General features: G+C 46.4%; 4 protein-coding genes across 4 annotated transcripts; 2 read left to right on the forward strand and 2 right to left on the reverse strand.

Annotated features, from left to right (window-relative positions):
- Positions 1-3,769: 3,769 nt before the first annotated feature.
- On the forward strand, positions 3,770-4,680 carry CTRU02_203273 (uncharacterized protein; the record flags this gene model as incomplete). Its single annotated transcript, XM_070204173.1, has 2 exons — positions 3,770-4,587; positions 4,644-4,680. The coding sequence occupies 2 exons, from the start codon at positions 3,770-3,772 to the stop codon at positions 4,678-4,680; spliced, it is 855 nt and encodes a 284-aa protein (XP_070061936.1).
- A 2,336-nt stretch (positions 4,681-7,016) lies between these two features.
- On the reverse strand, positions 7,017-8,258 carry CTRU02_203274 (putative alpha/beta hydrolase; the record flags this gene model as incomplete). The annotated part of the gene is made up of 3 exons (XM_036733778.2): positions 7,017-7,190; positions 7,294-7,647; positions 7,794-8,258. Coding segments are annotated over 3 exons (993 nt in total), but the record flags the coding sequence as incomplete, so codon positions are not given.
- Positions 8,259-10,544: 2,286 nt separating this feature from the next.
- On the forward strand, positions 10,545-11,972 carry CTRU02_203275 (uncharacterized protein; the record flags this gene model as incomplete). The annotated part of the gene is made up of 4 exons (XM_036733777.2): positions 10,545-10,739; positions 10,815-10,862; positions 10,916-11,346; positions 11,417-11,972. The coding sequence occupies 4 exons, from the start codon at positions 10,545-10,547 to the stop codon at positions 11,970-11,972; spliced, it is 1,230 nt and encodes a 409-aa protein (XP_036574520.2).
- A 3,717-nt stretch (positions 11,973-15,689) lies between these two features.
- Positions 15,690-17,211, reverse strand: CTRU02_203276 (terpene synthase metal binding domain protein; the record flags this gene model as incomplete). The annotated part of the gene is made up of 9 exons (XM_070204174.1): positions 15,690-15,771; positions 15,823-16,040; positions 16,096-16,129; positions 16,184-16,273; positions 16,335-16,510; positions 16,625-16,779; positions 16,829-16,847; positions 16,910-17,036; positions 17,090-17,211. The coding sequence occupies 9 exons, from the start codon at positions 17,209-17,211 to the stop codon at positions 15,690-15,692; spliced, it is 1,023 nt and encodes a 340-aa protein (XP_070061937.1).
- Positions 17,212-19,330: the final 2,119 nt, after the last annotated feature.

Raw genomic sequence — 19,330 nt, forward strand, 5'->3', positions numbered from 1 at the left:
TAATTTACTATTACGGTCGTAAGTACGAGTATAGCGCGAAAAGAAAGGCTAGACTAGACTATTTACTTTAGTAGCTATAAATAGCGAAACCTATACTATCGATATGCTATATAGTCTAAAGACCTTCCGGTCTACCGTAGTTAAACTATACTACGAAGATCTTAATTAACTACCTAATTCTATTGCCGCGCTAGAAGAAGAAGAACCTAAAGCTAAGATACCGTAGTAGGAAGTAGTACGCAACGAAATTATCGTCGCTAGCAGAGGTAGCAAACCAGACGAACCGCAAGAACTACTAAAGCTACCGAGAAGACGCCCGGGTAGACCCTAGAAGAGATTACTACTAATCGCCTACTTTATAAAGGAATTTAATAATAACCTAGATTATTAACAAATATTCCTATCGATTAAGGAGTAAGTAGACGAAGAATTAGTAATCAAACTACGACGAGAAGGTATTATTACTATACTAAGCAAACCGTTCGAATAGTTAACTAAATAAGAGATTAATAGCCTTATCGCTAGAAGAGTATTTAAATTTACCTAGTTTAATAAGAGAAGGCATTAGAACGTACGAATCTTCCGATCTCGTATCGTTAACGAAGTCAAGGGTAAAACAACCAAACCCTACGAGAAATCGAGACTTGTAATACAGGGTTACGCCGACGATAGCAAGAAGGCTATATTAACCTAATCGCTAACGATTTAGTAGGCAAGTTAACGGCTAATTCTATTAATTACCTTGTTACTCCTACGAGAAGGGAAATAACTATAGCTTCGAGATATTATACAAGCCTACGTTTAATCCTCTATAAGGCTTAATCGTACTATTCTCGCCTACCTACCGAAGCAAATTTAAGACTAGTACCTAAAAGGGACTATTATAGAGGTTGTAAAGCCTCTATACGGAATCGTAGAAGCTAGAACCTACTAGTAGGCAACGTATTATAAGCATTATAGAGAGAATCTCTAGATAGTTACTTCTTCGTACGATCTATGCCTATTAATCTTATCTACCGAAAATCTATACTTTAGCTATATCGGTATGTAAACCGACGATACCCTCGGTTTGTTAGACAAGGCGTTCTTATAATTAGAAGACGAATAGTTAGAAAAAGCGGCTTTTACGGCAAAAGCAAAGAGTATCCTTATAATTAACAAACCCTTCTAATTTAACAGAGGGATAATCACGCTGTTAACCGATAATTCGATTAATTTAAGGCAAAAGGGATAAGCTAAGAAGTTACGATATATTAAGACTACTAAACCTAACCTAAAATAGCAATATGTCGAACAACGCGCTAGAAAGGCGTACATCGCGTCAATTTGCTAACCTAAAGCCTGTTTCAATTTATCTACTACTGCCTAACACTAAGACCCCTCGCTAGAAGCGATAAAAGCACTAAATCAACGGATTCGATAGTAAATAGAATCGCTTAACCGAGGAATAACGTTTATCTTACTCGACCTTATAATAGCTAAGCTATTCGTTTTCGTTAACAGGTCGTTTGCTAATAACCACGACCTCTCCTCCTAATTAGGGTTTCTAATTATCCTAGCTAACGATACTTCCTCTAATAGTAATAACGGAGAATTTACGATTTATAATAACCTTGTTTATTACAGCTTTACGAAGAATAAATAAGTTACCCGTAGCGTATTAGCGTTAGAGATCTACGGGATAGTTGCTAGCGTCGATATAGCTTACGCCTTCGCTATAACCCTAGCGATAATTACTAACTACCTTAACCTACTAACGATTTAGATAGTTATCTATACCGATTCTTATTTACTATATAAGTATCTCGTAAAGCTAGGCACTACTAAAGAAAAGCGACTCATGATCGATATCATAGCGTTAAGACAATCGTACGAAAGACAAGAACTATAAGAAATTCGTTAGATTAACGGCGAAGACAACCCTACTAATGCCTTCACGAAGAGCAAACCAAATCAAGCCTTCGAGAGATTCGTTAATAGCAATACGATAACGATACGTATAGAGGAATAGGTAACAAGACCGTAACTATGGGAGAAAGTAGGGATAGGAGGCCGAATTGACGAGGAGACGGAACTATATAGGGACAACGTATTCCAACCGCTTCAACACTATAAAAAGAGAGTTTCCAGTGTTGCGATAGTTAGAATACGGAGTCGTGTAGCACTTCCAGCCACACGCCCGCCAGGCTGAGAGGCCCAAGCCTCCCAGACCCACGTGACAGGCCAAGGGGGAATATCCCCACCTTCTAGTCAACAACACCACTTTCAACTATCATAAACCATCGATTAGAACCAATTTACTATTATTTATTATTTGACGAACGGAATTCCGTTTCACCCCCTGTGAAACCTATAAAAACTTTAAAACTTACTTAGAAGTAAAGAACTTAATTTAGATTAATTCCTTCCGTACGAAGTCTTTCAAGTTTATAAAGGTATTATAAAGCCTATATAAACCTTTCTACTAGTTATAAACTTCTACGGTATATAATATCTATATATTAAAATATATAACTTCCTATAGTAACGTCTTAAAGAATATATTAAGGCTAGGATTTAACTAGAACTTTACTTACTACTAAAATAAAATAAAGGTATTAAATAAGTAAAAAAATAGTTCCGTAGCCGTAGGATTAGTATAAATAAACTTTATATATTACTATTAGGAAGTAATAATAGTTTAGAAATAAATAAAACTTAAGTATATAAAGTATACCTAAACGATTATTTCCTCTTATCGTACTACTATTTCGTCCTCTTCCTTATCTTCCTAGCTACCCCCCTTAAAAGTTATATCCTCCTAAATAACGTCTATATAGCCTTGCTACTTAACTTATAAGTACGTACGCTTACGTAACTTTATTCCTTCTCTCTCTTACTTTATTACTTCTTATACCTTAAGAAAAGGCTTTCGTTCGGTTCGAGTTTGAATTTAAGTTAGAGGTTTAGGCGTAGGCGTTTTCGTAAACATATTAATAGTAAGTAAAAGTATTATACTAGTTATTACTATGTTAAGCGTATATTATTTTAGTCGTAACTTCTTTAATACTTATAGTTTAGTAACAAGCAGATTGTTACGGCCAGCTAACTGACAGTGGGTTTGTGTTAGCAGTAAGTCAGGGATTGAGAGTAGTAACAGTCGTTCCGTGGTCCTGGTCGAATAGATCGTAGATCTTCAAAGGGCTTGGTGATCAGTCAAGGCCTCAACAAGAGTCGTAGAGTAGTTCGTCACTTAGGATAGCTGAAAGTACCGGTGAGGGTAGTCACGAAGTTGATTGCTGAAGAACTAGGAAAGGTAGGACTCGAGAGGACTCGAGTCCCAACTATATACAAGTCTGGTTCCATGCTGAACACTTCCTGATCCTGGGGGACCGACACCCAGGACGTCGGTCCATCGCTGTCACAGTTCTATTAGACACAACAGTAGGGATGCCACAGTTATGGGGCTGCCAGTGTGGCTGCCAGTGGGGCTGCCACACGTGGGGCGATACTGTCGCCCTAGACTGCCCTATAGGTATATTAGACCACCTGTTCGCTAGACCTAGGATAGACCTAACCTAATAGACAACAATGACTAGAACGACTTATTAACTGTGACAAGTGGTAGCACAACCTACTTTGCGATCCCTCGCGACCTCATAGTTAATTTTTCAGCATGGGCAAATAAGCTACTTTTTTCAATCCGTTGAGAAACACCAGACCGTGGCCAATCCGCCCGCACCAGGCTAATTCTGCTGCTAACGCTGCTGCTAACGCCGACGCCGCCAATATGCGCGCACCAGCTATACTATTCGCCTCCCCTCAAGACCCTACGCGAGACCATCACCCCTCGTACCGTCAACGCCGTTATCCCTCTACGCCTACGCCAGCGTGGGACCCAACGGTATGGCCGTCAATTGACGACCTCAAGGCTATCCAGACCCGCCAACAGCGCCCAGAGCCCTGCCGGAAGTGTAGCGCTAGATTCCCCAGCAAGAACGCTCTCTTCCGCCACGTCTATGCCAATAGCTGTGGAAGCCAGTTTCGCTGTCGCATCTGCTATAGCGATTTCACATCTCGCAACGCCCTATTCCGACACCTACAACAGGGCTGCCAGCCCTCAGCCTGTAGGGCTGGAATCCCACAGCAGGAGACTGCTAAGACTGCCGAGATTACTGAGACTGCCGAGACTGCCGAGACTGCCGAGACTACTGCCGAGACTACTGCCGAGACTGCCGAGACTACTGCCGAGACTACTGCCGAGACTGCCGAGACTGCCGAGACTACTGCCGAGACTACTGCCGAGACTGCCGAGACTACTACCGAGACTACTGCCGAGACTACTGCCGAGACTGCCGAGACTACTGCCGAGACTGCCGGCCAGACCATAGAAGTTATAGAACGGGCTTCTGCGCCGTTTCTACAGACCCTATTCAACGCCGCTAAGCATGCCCATATCTATACCGAAATTAGCCTCTGTATGACTATGCTACAGTCCCAACGACAACAACAGCAACTGCTTTTCCTACCAGACCCAGGGAGAAGATTCGCAGCCATAACGAACATTCAGCAACGATACGGAGTATTCTGGCCCGACGCCGACAGCAAGTACGGCAGGGAGCCTATATTCTATGACCAACAGACACTATGCTACCGAGACGTAGATCTATGGCTCTTAGCAATTGGAAGGAAAATCGTTAATCCATACGCTCGAGACGAAGTCCTCCGAGAATGGCAGAGCCTACTCAGAGGTAAAGCACTCAGCTGGTGGGAATATCACCTTAGGCCCGTGGAAAGGAACCGGTATAGGGCCCTAGGATGGTACGGCCTACAGAAGGGACTAAGTGCCCGCTTTGGGCCAACCCAGCTAGTTAATTACAGCCAGCCAGCCAGCCAGCCAGACAGTTACGCCCAGCCAGACAGTTACGCCCAGCCAGACAGTTACGCCCAGCCAGTTAATTACAGCCAGCCAGCCAGCCAGCCAGACAGTTACGCCCAGCCAGACAGTTACGCCCAGCTAGTTAATTACAGCCAGCCAGCCAGCCAGCCAGACAGTTACGCCCAGCCAGACAGTTACGCCCAGCCAGTTAATTACAGCCAGCCTTAGGCATACCCCCCTATTACGCCTCGCACTAATAGAGGCCTAAGGAAGTCATGTTATTAAGCCGTTTAAAGTCATGTTTAGGCAGCCGAAACGATCGGGACGATCGTCTTTTTCGGGACGGGCACCTATCACAGTTCTATTAGACACAACAGTAGGGATGCCACAGTTATGGGGCTGCCAGTGTGGCTGCCAGTGGGGCTGCCACACGTGGGGCGATACTGTCGCCCTAGACCGCCCTATAGGTATATTAGACCACCTGTTCGCTAGACCTAGGATAGACCTAACCTAATAGACAACAATGACTAGAACGACTTATTAACTGTGACAATCGCCATGGACCGCCCTTGGCACCGTCGGTCCTGTCCCAGGACCGCTTATCGTCCGTCGGTCCTGCTTATCGTCACGTGACCTGTATCCTAGTTCTTCCGTTCCGTGGGGGTTGTTACGACGTAACGGCTGACGGCCGTCCCTATAACCGCTGAGCCCCTGCGGGGTCGTCGTCAGTGGTCTGTTAACTGTCGGGTCGTAACACAGATCTACTTAACTTTCGGAAATAAGTACGATAGTATAAACGTCTTTATTAGGGGTAATTAAGGCTTTGCAAAGAAAGGTAAAAAGGTTTTTAGCCTTATATACTACCTTACGAAACTTATATATATCTATAGGATTTTTTAAAGTAATAGGCATTACCTTCTAGTTTCGGTTAAGGAATTACTTCTTAGACGTAAACTTTACTAAGACTTTACTTATTATATCTATATATAAAGTAAACTTAGAAGTTAATAAGAATTATAACTTCTTAATAAACTTTTTAATAAACTAAACCTAAGTATATATTTAAATAGAGATTCTATCTATATCTATAATATAGAAAGATGCAAGCTATAGGTAAATAATAATATCTATAGTTAGGTTTAGAACTAGTTTCTTCTAGGTTTGCTAGATACTAGCTATACGCTCCTTTAAGCCTTTAATAAAAATAGTAAGGAGACTATTATCTAGCTATATATCTAGTATATAAAGTGCTTATTCGATCGGGTTAGTTATAGTATTAGAAAGTCGTATACGTAATGAAATCGTAGCCGTTAGAGTTTCGAAGTCGTTAGTATTTATAAGGTCGATTTCGTCTAGTTCTTATACTTAGGATAAATCGATTAAACAAAATATATACGTCTTCTACTTCTATAGCAGTTCTGCTAAGAAGTAGTCTAGGTTAGCCTGCTTAAGGCATTTTAAAGACATATTCATATAAAATATAGTAAATATTATTATTAAGAATTAAGAATATACTCCTATACGGTCTTATAAAACTCTATACATATACGTATACGAAATATAGAATTCGCTTAAATTTGTGATAATTACATAGTAAAGATAAGAAGCTTAACTATCTATACGGGTAGTATATGCTTATCTCGTTTATGCATCCTAATTAGGCAATGTTTGAATTTTGACCCAGTGCGCCCTGCGGACTGCCGTACGTGGGCACGTGGCAATACCTCCGAGCTCCGCTGGATAGTGCCTGAGTAATTTGACATGCGAAAAACGATTCAGACTGATTCATGTACTTTTATGTTTATTTGTCACCTTATCAGAGAGGGTCCTGAACTGCAAATGTGGTTCACTGTGGACACACTTCCACTCCCAACGTGATTGACCCTCAGCCCCTGAACACTGTTCGCATCGGCGATTTTACCCCTACCTAAGCACGCAAGACCTGCAGATCGTTCTTGGAACATACTCAGGTAGAAGCTGGATATAAACAGAATGAAGCTTCTTCTCAAGAAAATCACGCCCATGACAAGTATTCTCTAATCAAGCAGCCAAAGTTGGGGGCCATTATTCCATGTCCAAAGTTCCTCGGCTATCGTCTTACACGACTCATGATCATAACGCCATAACAAGGCCTTTCCCGAAAACGCGGCACGGCTTTTTAAGCATACTTGTTAACCATTTTCAGCAGAGCCTCCTCAACCTCCTTGGGGCTCGTGGCGTTGAGGTAGTGGCCGCCACCCTCAACCATCGTCAGCGTCGCCTCAGGCGACGAGGTGAAGAGCTTGATCTGCTCAACGGGGACATCGACGCCAAAGACCGGATCAGCGGTTCCCTATGTGATTTGTCAGCGCCTAAGTCCAGAGGGCCATGCCAAGTCAAGTCGGCCCTGAGACACAGCCAGATGACCCCATGCAAGTAGGGCATTGTGTACATACCTGGAGCCAGTAAACGGGGCACTTGATATCCCGGAGTCTCAGCAGCAGACCGTCACGAGTGAGGAGGTTACCAAGGGCAATCTTGAGCTTCTTGCGGCCCTCATCGCCCTTGTAGACGGACTTGAGCGTGTTAGTCCAGAAGGCGAGGGTCTCCGGAGGTACGGTGCCAGAGAAACCCAGGCTGCCGACCATTCCGCACCAGACGTCGTCGACAAGGAAGTCAGGAGTAGGGACAGGGCTAGACCAGGCTTCGTAGAAGGCTAGGAGCTGGGCCTTGGGGTCCCAGCAGCCCTTGCCACGCGAGTCGGCTGACTCGTAGTCCATGGAGGTGCCCAGAGGCAAGATACCAAGGATCTATTATTATTGTACAGTCAGCACGGCAACTCATAAGCTCTAGCAAAAACCAAAGTCTCGTAAAGAAGAATAAAGAAACGCTGCACATCGGTCATGAACAGAGACAGAGTAATTATGGACGATCAAGTGGCCGGGGGACTACGTACTCTCTCAGGCGCCAAAAGAGCCATACGGGCAACCATCCAGCCGCCCTGGCTGGTGCCAAGGGCGAAAGCCTTCTGGACACCAAGCTTGTCCATGACCTGCAGGGCCATGATAGCTGTGTCCCAGTATGTGAAATGCTCAACTGGGCAGCTGGTGGAGCCGTGGCCGAGAGGCTCGACGGCCAGAAGGTTGACGGCATCCGTCAGCGTCTTGCTGTTGAACTGGTCGTTATAGAGGGAGACAGTGGTGCACATGGAGTTGATGAGCACAACGGTGGGCTTGGCGGGGTCGACCTTGTCCGCGGATAGACGGTAACCGGCCGTAATGCCACCCAGGTGGGGGACCTGTATGGTACTCGTAGCAGCCATCTTTTTCGTTTTCTTGTGGTGATATTCTAAAGGTTTGGGATTCGATTCCTTTGAGACAGATCGAATGTTCGATTCGGGAAAGAGCAAGCTTGGCTGGGGTATTGGCAAAGAAAGTCGGGTTTAACTAGTAGCAAGCTTGAGAGAGAATGCGGGTTTCTTTCTTGTATTTCCACCATGAAGACGCTCGTGGCACCTCCTGCGGGTTGCCATCTGAATATGCCAGCGGTGTATTTCAAACGACCGGCTCCGCCGAAACCCTTCGACTTGTAACCCATCCTGCAGTAGATTGCGGGTTGCTTTGCCCAAACGGGTCTTTTCATAAAATGGCATGTCCTTGCTTAGAAGGAGGTGGAGATGACAGGAACAAAAAGGGACTCCAAAGCTCCAGCAGTCAAAATCAGCTAATTCGCCAATGCTAGTCCCCAGACACGGATTTTAGTCAATGCCTCTGATGTTTCCTTGACATGTGGGTAATGAGGAGCTTGTTGAGGACAAGGAAGGGATCAGCAACCACGCGTTGACCCTTGGGATTGCCAGGGACTGCAATCCGGGCTATTGCCGAAGCACTAGTCACATCATGGATGGTCAGGACATGACTCGGTCTCTGCCACCATAGGGTGGAAATGGTGATAGCCTATGTTCTCCCCGGTTAGCGTCAAGTCTCTAGCGCCATAGAACCCGACAAGTCCGAGAGCATAATTATCAATGAGTTTACGTCTCTTTTCCGCCTCAAAGAGTTAGAATAAAGGAGAACTGTCGACAGTGGGGTTGACAACCAAGTTGGTGAGATGTTCATCCAATACAATTTTTCTTTTCTTGGAGCTGGGTGGCGCCACAATACGTTTTGGGCCACGACGCCGTCTTGTGGGAGTGGATGAGCCGTTGAAAGTCAAAATGCTTCCCGTTCAACTAGAAGAAACGAACATTCGGAAGAACGGGAACATCCATCCTCTAGTCCCTCTCTGGGTTGTTGCTCGCACAGATGTTGACGCCTGTGTAATGTGCTGCACAGCGTGTCCTACCTTAATCACACATCACGTCTCTGGTTCTGATTCTTCAGGGCGACTGACCACAGTGGAGTGCGATCGCCACGCAGGCGGGATTCCTCTGATCCGGCCAGCCGGTTTTGCCTCAATACGACGTGGACTGTGCTATATGTGCTGTAATATGCTATGGCCACTGCCGACGCACTGCATAGTGACGAATGCAGGCGCCGAGACACTCGCGTATTGATCCCTGTCGGAACTGATGCTCCTGTGCGGACCTATGCCGCATGCGGAATTTGTTCATGTTTTCTATCATGCAACGAGTGCCAAAATATCTCCCGAAGACATGAGCCCCGGCCAGACTAGAGAAAATAGCATGGTGACACCACTACTAGTGACCGCAGCTCTTGGGAGATATCAGCCGATGCCTAATCGAGAGCTCTCAAGGAGACAGCCAAGCACCGGACGACGAATCCCAGGATGATCCCTATTAAGCCGTCTCATTTGGCCCCAATTTGACCGTTTTGATGGAGAATTACACCGAACTCATCGACCTCCTTCGAAGTTGAAGGGCCTAACAGCTCGCTAGCAACCTTGGTCCACAAGCCTTGGTCCACAAGGCGTTGAAAATACGCGCGAGAAATCAAAGAATTATTGTGACAGGTAATATGCGGCGAGAGACTACGAACAAGCCAGAGCAGGCAATTGGTGCTACGGGGCGGAGGACTACCGGGATGTTGCCCAGCTTGCCTCGTGGTATTGAAGAGTTTCTGTCTGTCATCCTCTCAAAACCCAGTCTATCACTTGTCCCCCCGACATCAGTCCACAGTTTACTTCCAGCCCTTGGATGATCGCGTTACCTTTTCGGTTATCCGTCACGTTTGATGTATACGTCGATTCCCCTCTCCCAACCTTTTTGAGAATGATCCAGCAGCAGTCAAGGGGAGGGTTCCATCACACATATGGGTATTGAGCATTTCAAAGCAAAAAACGGCTAGTAGAAACATTTCTTTTTCCCCAGTTTTCGAACCACCATTACCACGTTGCTCAGGGGCTTGGAGGCTGTTTGACAGGCAGTTGAAATGCATGGCCCAGGGGTCAGGGTACGAATGTCGGCACTTCTTTCTGGTGAATGTTGGTACCTGCAGAATTAAATCGACCCAGCCGCCCTTCCGTTAGGAACATTAGCGGGAATGGGCCTTTCCCCCGGGTCGACAAGAGACTAGAGAAGCGAGTTGATCCGACCTCTTGTTCCTCTTGGTTGGGACCTCTTATTCCGGCGCATCCCTACTACGAAGAAGACTTCATTTCCATTTGATCCTGACCGACTCCAAATAAAATCCGACACACTTAGCTGGACCCAGGAAGGGGGCACGAACGCCGTACCAGCCAAGCCGAAATGTCGACCGCCGATGCCCCTTCACCACTGCCAGGCCTTCCTGGCTACGACTCCCAGAATATCCAGCCATGGACTATCGAAGTTGTCGTTTCTATGACTGTTCTTGCGCTGGTGTCCGTCGCTCTCCGTCTTTACAGTCGCCATCTTAAGGCACAAAAGTTATGGTGGGACGACTATCTTATCATCTGGTCGATGGTGCGTACAGATTTTAAGCATCTACTCCTTTGGAGATTTGGTTTTTGCCCTGGGACGAAACTGACGGTACCACAGCTATGGAATCTTGCGGTCGTTGGCTTCATCTTTGCCATGCATTCGGCGGTAAGCAGAAGATGGATATCATCACTTGATATATCAATATTGACCTTCCACAGGGCATGGGCATTCACGCAGACAAGGTTGAGATGAACAACATTGTCTTGATGGCCAAGTTCCTTGTCGTGGCGGAGATTCTCTATGCTTGGAATCTTGGCTGGACGAAGTTGAGCTTGTTGATGATGTACTATCGCATCTTCCACATCCCGTTTTTCAAAAAGATGATTTGGGCCGTCGGCATCTTCGTATTTTCCTGGGTTATTTGCATCACCTTCCTCTTCATCTTCATTTGCGTTCCTGTCGAGAAGCTGTGGTACCCCGACATCCCTGGTCGCTGCATCAACCAGGTCGCTACATGGATCGCGAACGCCGCCTCGACTATCTTTACCGATCTTCTCATTCTGCTTCTCCCGATCCCCCAAGTTTGGAAATTGCAACTGCAAAAGGCTGAGAAGATTGCCTTGACATTCGCTTTTGGTCTTGGTTTCTTGTAGGGTCCCTTATTTTTCCCACTCAGCGAAAGGCTTTCAAGCAAGATCTGATTCTAACATGCTTTTTAGCGTTGTCTTTACCTCGGCCTACCGAACCAGTGTACTCTTTACATACAACGGCCAGGACCCGACATATACACTCGCGCCGACTGTCGGCTGGACAGCCATCGAAATGTCTGCCGGTATCGTCTCGGCATGCCTGCCAACACACCGTCCAGCCATACAACGCGTTGCCCGCCTCTGCGGTATCAAGGGCAGCATGGGTGGCATGTTCCGCGCCCCGACTGCACTAGGTTTCGGTTCCAAGAGCAACAAGTCCAACTTTAGCAACGGAATGTCCTCGCAGGACCCAAACGGCACGCAGGTCGCTCGCAGCCTCTCGACGACAAAGCATGGCGCGGGAAACGAGGCCTTTTATCGCCTGCCTGATGACAACGGCTCGGACGGAACACGTCGCCAGAACACCCCTCCGGCGAATGACCCAAAACTGAGGCCTGACATGGGCGGACGCGAATTTGAATACACCGTTTCGAGCTACCCTGCGAAGCCGGACGACAAGAGCGAAGACGAGATTCCTCTTCACTCTATTCGTGTCCAGAAAGATTTTAAGCAGACGACATCATGATGATACTACTTCACTTGGAAGTTCTTCGATGGTTTTATATTCGTTAAAAAGGCCTATATACCCAACAGGTGCAACTCACCGACAGCTAAGTGCCTATCATGGTCTATTACAGCTGGTAGTCCGCCCGCCGCACCCGACTGTTGGATAGAATACTATGTTTTGTCTGTTCTTGGGTAAACAAACAAACTACAACCGAAATATATAATTACTGGGTTACTTTTTAGACACAGCAATACAGGCGCAGGAAGGAAATTCTGGAAAAGTTCATCCGGCCGGTGATGACTGGTTAGGAAATGATCAATCAAGCATGCAACTACAGCGGCAGTACTAGATTTTATAATGTCAAAGCTAAATGAAACGAATGAAATAATGTCAGGAAAGCTTACGTCTTATAACCAAAGGAATTATTGATGATAATGCCTGTTGAATTCGGGCAGAGCCTGGCCATTGACTGTTAACCCCCTCCCCCCGTGACTTCCCAGCTGCATTGATCACCCACTTCGTAATATGAGATAGTTGCTGGTACATCAATCGTGGTCGGGTCAGATGTGTAACCATGTACCTATTGATGAGGTATATGGTGGAACGAGGTAGGAAAGACTGTTTTAAGAATGATTACGAAAACCACATAATATCATACTAAAACTGCCAATCGCTTCGTGCAATCCCCATCTCGGGTCTGCGGGAGTGACTCACCACCTACAACTGATCTCCGAGCGCTTTAATGAAGCCTCTCGTAGTGATCAGTCCTAAGGGGGACAAGCCTCCATGTTTACGTCCTCAAATTGGGTTCGATACGCCCTGTTTGTTCGGTGGTAAAGGGACCTTTGTAGGGGACTTGCACGAATATTCTGATATGTCACGCGTAGGCTTGTTTCCACCGTGTGGTAACTCTTGTAACTTTTCTATTCCCGTCTGGCATAATGGCTCTATGGTGGACGTCTTGCGCCTTTTTATGAGCGCCCTTAACTACCCGTTGAGCCCTCTTCCTAATCCATCTACGTAACCAAAATAACGAAGGGGTAACACTAACCTCTGCCCGGTTCCAATAACTAGTTGGAAAGAGTCTTAGCTGGCTTCTACGTGGCTAGTGCCCCTCATGCGTAAATGCATGTTGCCATGTAGCAATCGAGGGATAAAGTCAACTTAAGACCCTGGCAGCAGATTGGCAACATAGAATTACTCTGAAACCTGTGAATTCGGTCTCATGTATCCTTAGTCGAGTATTTTCGTCACCCCCGGTTTCTATTGCATACCTAGACCGCAAGTAAATACTGAGTGTAATTCGCTCACAAGCTGGCGCCAATGGGAAACATCGGAGTGACTAGTAATAAGTGCATTATGGTATGAGATATCTGCGTGTATTATTTGACATCTGCTAACGTGACATTCTCGATATAGAATCTTTCGACGAAAACCCTCACAAAACTTGGTTACAAGGTTACAATGGCAGACGTTAACACTGTAGACTTAGTCTGGAATTACCAAGTCCATGTGAAGTAAACCTTTTTCAAACAAACAAGGGCACCACCAATCACTTGATCAAAGTATATGTTGTAATGGACGAAATTCCGGAGTGAAGTGGCTCCGTGACTGCCCATGCTACCATCTGCTGACTACTCAGACTTTATATTGGTAGACGAAATCAATTACCCACATGACGGTCAATTGAAAGGGATATATCAGTTCCACTCGTTTCATTATACCCCTCTACCAATTTTGTTCCATATACAATATGATTTCACAACACTTTGAAAAGAATACCATTCATTCACCCGGTAGACACATTCTGTGATATCAATAGCGTCCAGATATCATTACTCGGAGAGTCAATTCCGTCCATGTCTCAATAGATCGTCAATCGTGCTTGCTTTTGTCAATTTAGTTCTTCTATGTCTGTTCTTGTTTAACGTTTGCTTCCAAATAGTGAATAATCAACACAAACGTAGCGTTTGCTGATAATGCGTCGATATTTTGGCCTTGTGAGGTAGCTGTTAGAAAGAAAGAATTGCGACTGGCTAATCAACTGTTTCAAAGTGTTGAGCTAACGAGGGTTTTGGTATGAATGGAACAAATAGAAAGAGACACATCAACTCCGGCGATAATAGTACTGTTCCTAAGTCAAGTAAAAGTGAGGGTTCGAAGTGAAAAGCAGAGATGAGCCTCCCAGGTTGACTGCCACTCGGGAAAAGGACATTGCTGAGTGGCTACCTCACATGTGGGCATCTGGCTGGGGGCCGGTCGAGCGGCGACACAGGTTTAAATTCTGACATTGCTGGTACGGGACATGCCACGGATGATATGGCGTAAGCCTTACCTGTGCATTATCCCTAATTAAGTGCAGTCAAACAACAAGTGAGTGAGTTGTTGTTACGTATCCTCTTGCGTTTAGCTCGATTGGGTGGCACCTCTGGTTTTACAAGTGCTAGAGGCTGGTTTGCGGCTGCCTCTCCTGACCCCTCACAATTGCAACAATAAGCTGAGAACTGATAGCATCTTTTTGCCGGGGATCTTCGCCAACTTGGTCAATGGAGTTGGACGGTTACGTAAAAGTTAGTGCCGAGCATGCTAGTGCTGGGCTTCTCATGAAATATCTCATTTTGATAGTGACAGCAAGGAAGTTGGACGTTGAAGTCAACACCTAGCTTAAATAAAACATGCAAGGACTCTTTGTTGAAATCCCTGAATCAACTACTCAGTTTCCTTAAAGAGCATAAACTCCGAAACAAAGCCAGAGCAAACACCCGACTTCTTCACCGTTGCAATAAAGCCCTGAGTTGAACGTAGTTGGTTACAGCGGGGCCTGACGAGTTTGCTGTTTTCTGACATTTTAGCATCAAGTGGATTGGCTACTGAAAACATCCGGGGTACCACTCGGCGACAAGCATTTGGCGCCGTTGTGGTCCAACAGTAGCAAGTGAAAGACTATAATCCTGGTTCCAACAACCAACAGCAAGACCGGGGTCTATCGTTCCTTACCAACACGAACATCTGTCTGTCGGTTAGACCAACGTCTCCACTATGGATTTTCTCAAGCCCCAGAAACAAACTTGTTGGAACACCCCCTGCCAACAAGCTTGTCATCACAACACATGAACCCGGAGCTACCTCCGAACCATACAAGCAGGCATTTTCTTCAGTCAATGGAACATGACATGTAGGTTTATTCCATATCCAATACTTTCTCCGAAAGAATAAGACCCTAATTCTTGGCATTTGACATCTCCTGCAATGCCAGCATCCAATGCAGACTCTCATGGGACTAGCCACATACGGTCTGTCCGATAATGAAGACCTGGCTGGCCCCACAAGAGAGAACGTGAGGATATCATGTTAACGTATGTTGTTTGCATGCAATGCAGGAGTTTGCCCCAACGCTCCTGAAATTGTTGGCGACAACCTGCACCTTGTGTACCGCATAGTTTCCAGAGGAGTGTGCAGTACAAGTGAAAGAATACCAGAAAATGACAAAGATTTGCACAATCAACTTTAAAAATAAAAGATCTATCTTAATCAGAAACTTCAATTTGGTATCATGCTGTTGTAACTTGATTCCTGTGACCAAAAGCAGATAACCACCGTTTGTCATGATATGTTCCAACTCCCAAAAAATTCCATTGCAGCAGGCCGTTATTCCCATAAATCCTGAGATTTCAAATCATTCGATAGACTCAGGGCTTGTTTCATTGCACCGCAAATTTCATCAAAACCAGGCGATCAAGGCATGGAAGGCAGCGGCATAATTCGGGTTTCCCGAACTCGAGCGCCCTCCGTGCCAAGGTAGCGACCGCTTTCATAGCTAGAATCTGTGTTAGCATGCAACAAGAATGTGCAGATGATTGATGCGTACCTCCAATGCAGGTTGCCCAGGGCAACGTTGCGGCAGCCGTCAAGGTACCTGAGGACTTCCTTGTCGACCTTCTCGCCCCAGACCGGCATCCTCACCAACGCGCCATACCACGTCTTGTAACATTCATCAACCATGTCGCCAATCTTGTCTACAGCTTCTTGGGTGGTGTGGCCTTGTGCCTTCAGAAGCGAGATTAGGTTGTGATCAACTCCTTGTTCCTAGTGACGCCTTCCGTTAGCTTTGCGAAAATTAAGGCATGGTTTTGGGCCATACCAAGTCTTTACGGTATGATAAGATGTCGTTAACGCTATATGATGTTTAGTAACTAATTGATGCTTGTGCAAGACTTGTCTGAACTCACAGAATGACGAGATCAGACGCAGTACGCATGCACGTTTGAACGGATTCGTGATCGATTTGCTCTTGCGATATGCTGATTCCATGCGCGTATCTATAGGAACCGAATCAGTAACAATGCAAAACTGATTCAGAATTGGGTGACGAAGACTTACTCTACTAGAGCGTAGCATGGCTCGCAGGCAATCGTTGCTCTTCGGAAGTCCATGTACTCATCAACTGTTAGGCTCAAGGCCTTTTGCGAATGTTGAACTTTGACTTGGCCTATTAAGCCCTCAAAGTACCCTTTCATAGACGCCTTGTAACGTGTTTGAAGCTCTAAAATCCAATTATTAGAACTGCAGCATGCGCAATGGAATAGACCGTACCTGGTGAAGACCTCTTGGGGATTGTTAGCAGCTTGGACTTGAATTTCTCAGAAACTGTGGTGATCTTCATCACTTACCCTCTTGAATCGATCCCAAGTGGTTTGAAAGACATGCCTGATGGGGTTGTCGCCAGGTTGAACCGGAGGGTTCTTATCTTCTAGGATGGCGTAAGTAGCATCAAGCTCTTTCTGAGCCTTGACAGGATCGTCCTTTAGATGGCCCTCGTCGAATTCTGTCCACGTTTAGTTAGTTGTCTAATACATGTGGTGGCATCTACATACGATCGTCAAAAGCAAAGACCTAGTTTGGACTTCTGTTAGTCATTGCCTAAACTTGAGGTATTAACATGTCGGAGGACTCACCCAGTTGTGCCAGTCGAGCATCATCCGAAAAGCCTCTTCATCAGCGTATGGAACCCAGATTGCGTTCATGAAGGCAAAATTGGCCTTGGAGTGTTTTTTGGCCTGGGCATCCGTGAGATGGTAGATTCTGCCACTTGTTAGCGATGTACATAACCACCATCGACGCTAAGAAAGACGCACTCTTTGATCCAATCATTTGCCTCAACCTTAAGCTTTCGCCAGTTGACATTCATGACAGGGTCCACGGACATGATGGACGAGAAACAGTCCGGGATGCGGACATAGTCGCCATTGGCCGCCATGGTGTCATTGAGTTCGTGATTATCAGATGCACTTCCATGATCAGAAGTTGAAGTCTGGAATGAGTCTGCCTGGGACTCAGAAACTGGGGTAGCTGGCGGCGACGAAGACTCTGAGATGCTAATGTCCGACGACGCGGTAGTTGACAATGTTCTTTCAAGCATGATCCTTTTCGAGGGGACCACATCATTAGGCGAGGGGCCCATGTCTGTGGAGGTCCTCTTCGAAGAGACCTTGTGCCTGTTCGCCGAGCTCATGGTTTTGAGAGTTGAATTGAGTTTTGGAATGAGATGAGGAATTTTTGGAAACACCTAGAAGAGGGAATAGAGATGCGATTGACATTGATCTTCACTTGACTGGGTTTTCTTTTTAAGAGCTGCTGCTTGGTTTATTTATCATCGCATGCAAGAGCTGCCGCATCCGTCGGCTCACAGGTACGAGACCGGGCCGGAGCCACAAGTACAGCTTCATCCACCAACATCTCATGTTGCCGGTCCTCTAACGCCGAGACGACCAATCCCTCGGCCAAATTCTCCAAATGTGGTCTTGTATAAAGCAAACCAGCGCTCTAGCCGTTGGCAAATAGAACTCCGCTTCGAACGATATGCAGCCCCCATGAACAGTGGCGCTTCAAGCGCGCAGCGAAGATCGTTGTCTTGACTCGCCGTTCTGTGGTTCGGACAATAAAAGCCTCCCTCTCTATCACAGGTGACGAAACCTTCGCAGGATCAAGTGGGCCTTTACCCAGTCCTCCTGAGCCTCCTGGCTAGTCACAAGGGCAAGCGAACAAGGAGGTTTGGACACATCAGCGAAAGACATGGATGGCCTGTCGAGAGGCACATCAAAAGTTATTACTTCCACACTCGAACAACTTGAGATGATGTTGATCTACACGTACGTACAAAGCCAAGTCTAGATCTAGGTCGTTATGGTAAGCGTTTCTGCAATGCCAACCCTTTGCATGCGAACTTGCGGTTTTTTTTTCGCTCAACCAAACCCACAAACGGCTTCCAAATGCATCGGCCTGCAGCTGAATTCGATCGAAAAAGTTCGTCACAAACCCTAAGGCACATCATGTGACTGCGTCGCGGCAGTTGAGAACGCCTCGGAGCCATTGGTCCAAGGTGTGTATGGATGGCCAAATGTGCCGTCCAGGATGCCCCTCTCTCTCGGGGCCACCGGCCACTGGCAGTGTGAACTAGGTCTGTCTTCGGCGACAGCTCCATAAATGCATGATGACCCCTTGTGCCCGTCGGGGAAATTGATGTAACCCCATTATCACCGGCCTCAGGAACTGATCGAAGCCCTCTACGGAATACGAGAGGCCAAGTGAGCAATTACTGCGCCAAACACCTCTACTACGGACATCTTTCAAACACTCTCATGCGGAAATCCTACAAACCACACATCATTGAAATTGGAATTGGCAGCCTTGTTGATGGTCTTGGGTTTCCAGTCAGCCGGGTGTGTGTGTGCTAGGAAAATCCTAGCATGCAAAGCGAAATGGAGCTTGGCCAATCGTCCCGAGCCGTACTAACGGCTGTGCCACTTGTTCGCAGGACACAGTCCACTTTTGCCGGAGTTCATCCCGTGGGTTTTCACTGCTTAGTAGTGCGGCAGTTGCAGCCTATGAGAAAGCTACTATATGAGATGGGAAGAATCGGCGTTTGGGAGGGTCTGGTAACTGGAAGAAAAGTCTGTAGACTCCTCCAGAATACCCAGTCTGTGCCAGCATGCCAAGTGGAATCCCGGCAAATGTGTAAGCCTCGTGGCCCTTGGGTTTGCACTAGGAGGGGGGTTGAATCCACATGCCAGGGGTTGTCACATCGCATCACGCAAAGGCGGGCCAATGAAACATCATCTTACAAGTTGGAGAAGGCGTTCGATGCTCTCATGCATTGTTTTCCGAAGCCTCGCATGCACGTTGGCGGGCACCATTGCTGAAGAATCTCAGGGGGAACGCTGGAAGTGGAGTGAACCACCAACTGACCATCAGACGATGCTGCATATGTAGTACTATGAACGACGGCAGTGGGGCCATTACCACAGAGGAAGATGAACAATCCGCTCAGAAGGAGGCATGACCTTGCCATTGCACGCTCTGTTTCAGTGGCATCTCAT

The sequence above is a fragment of the Colletotrichum truncatum genome (genome assembly GCF_014235925.2).
Source record: "Colletotrichum truncatum strain CMES1059 chromosome Unknown Contig_0002, whole genome shotgun sequence".
NCBI lineage: Eukaryota > Fungi > Ascomycota > Sordariomycetes > Glomerellales > Glomerellaceae > Colletotrichum > Colletotrichum truncatum.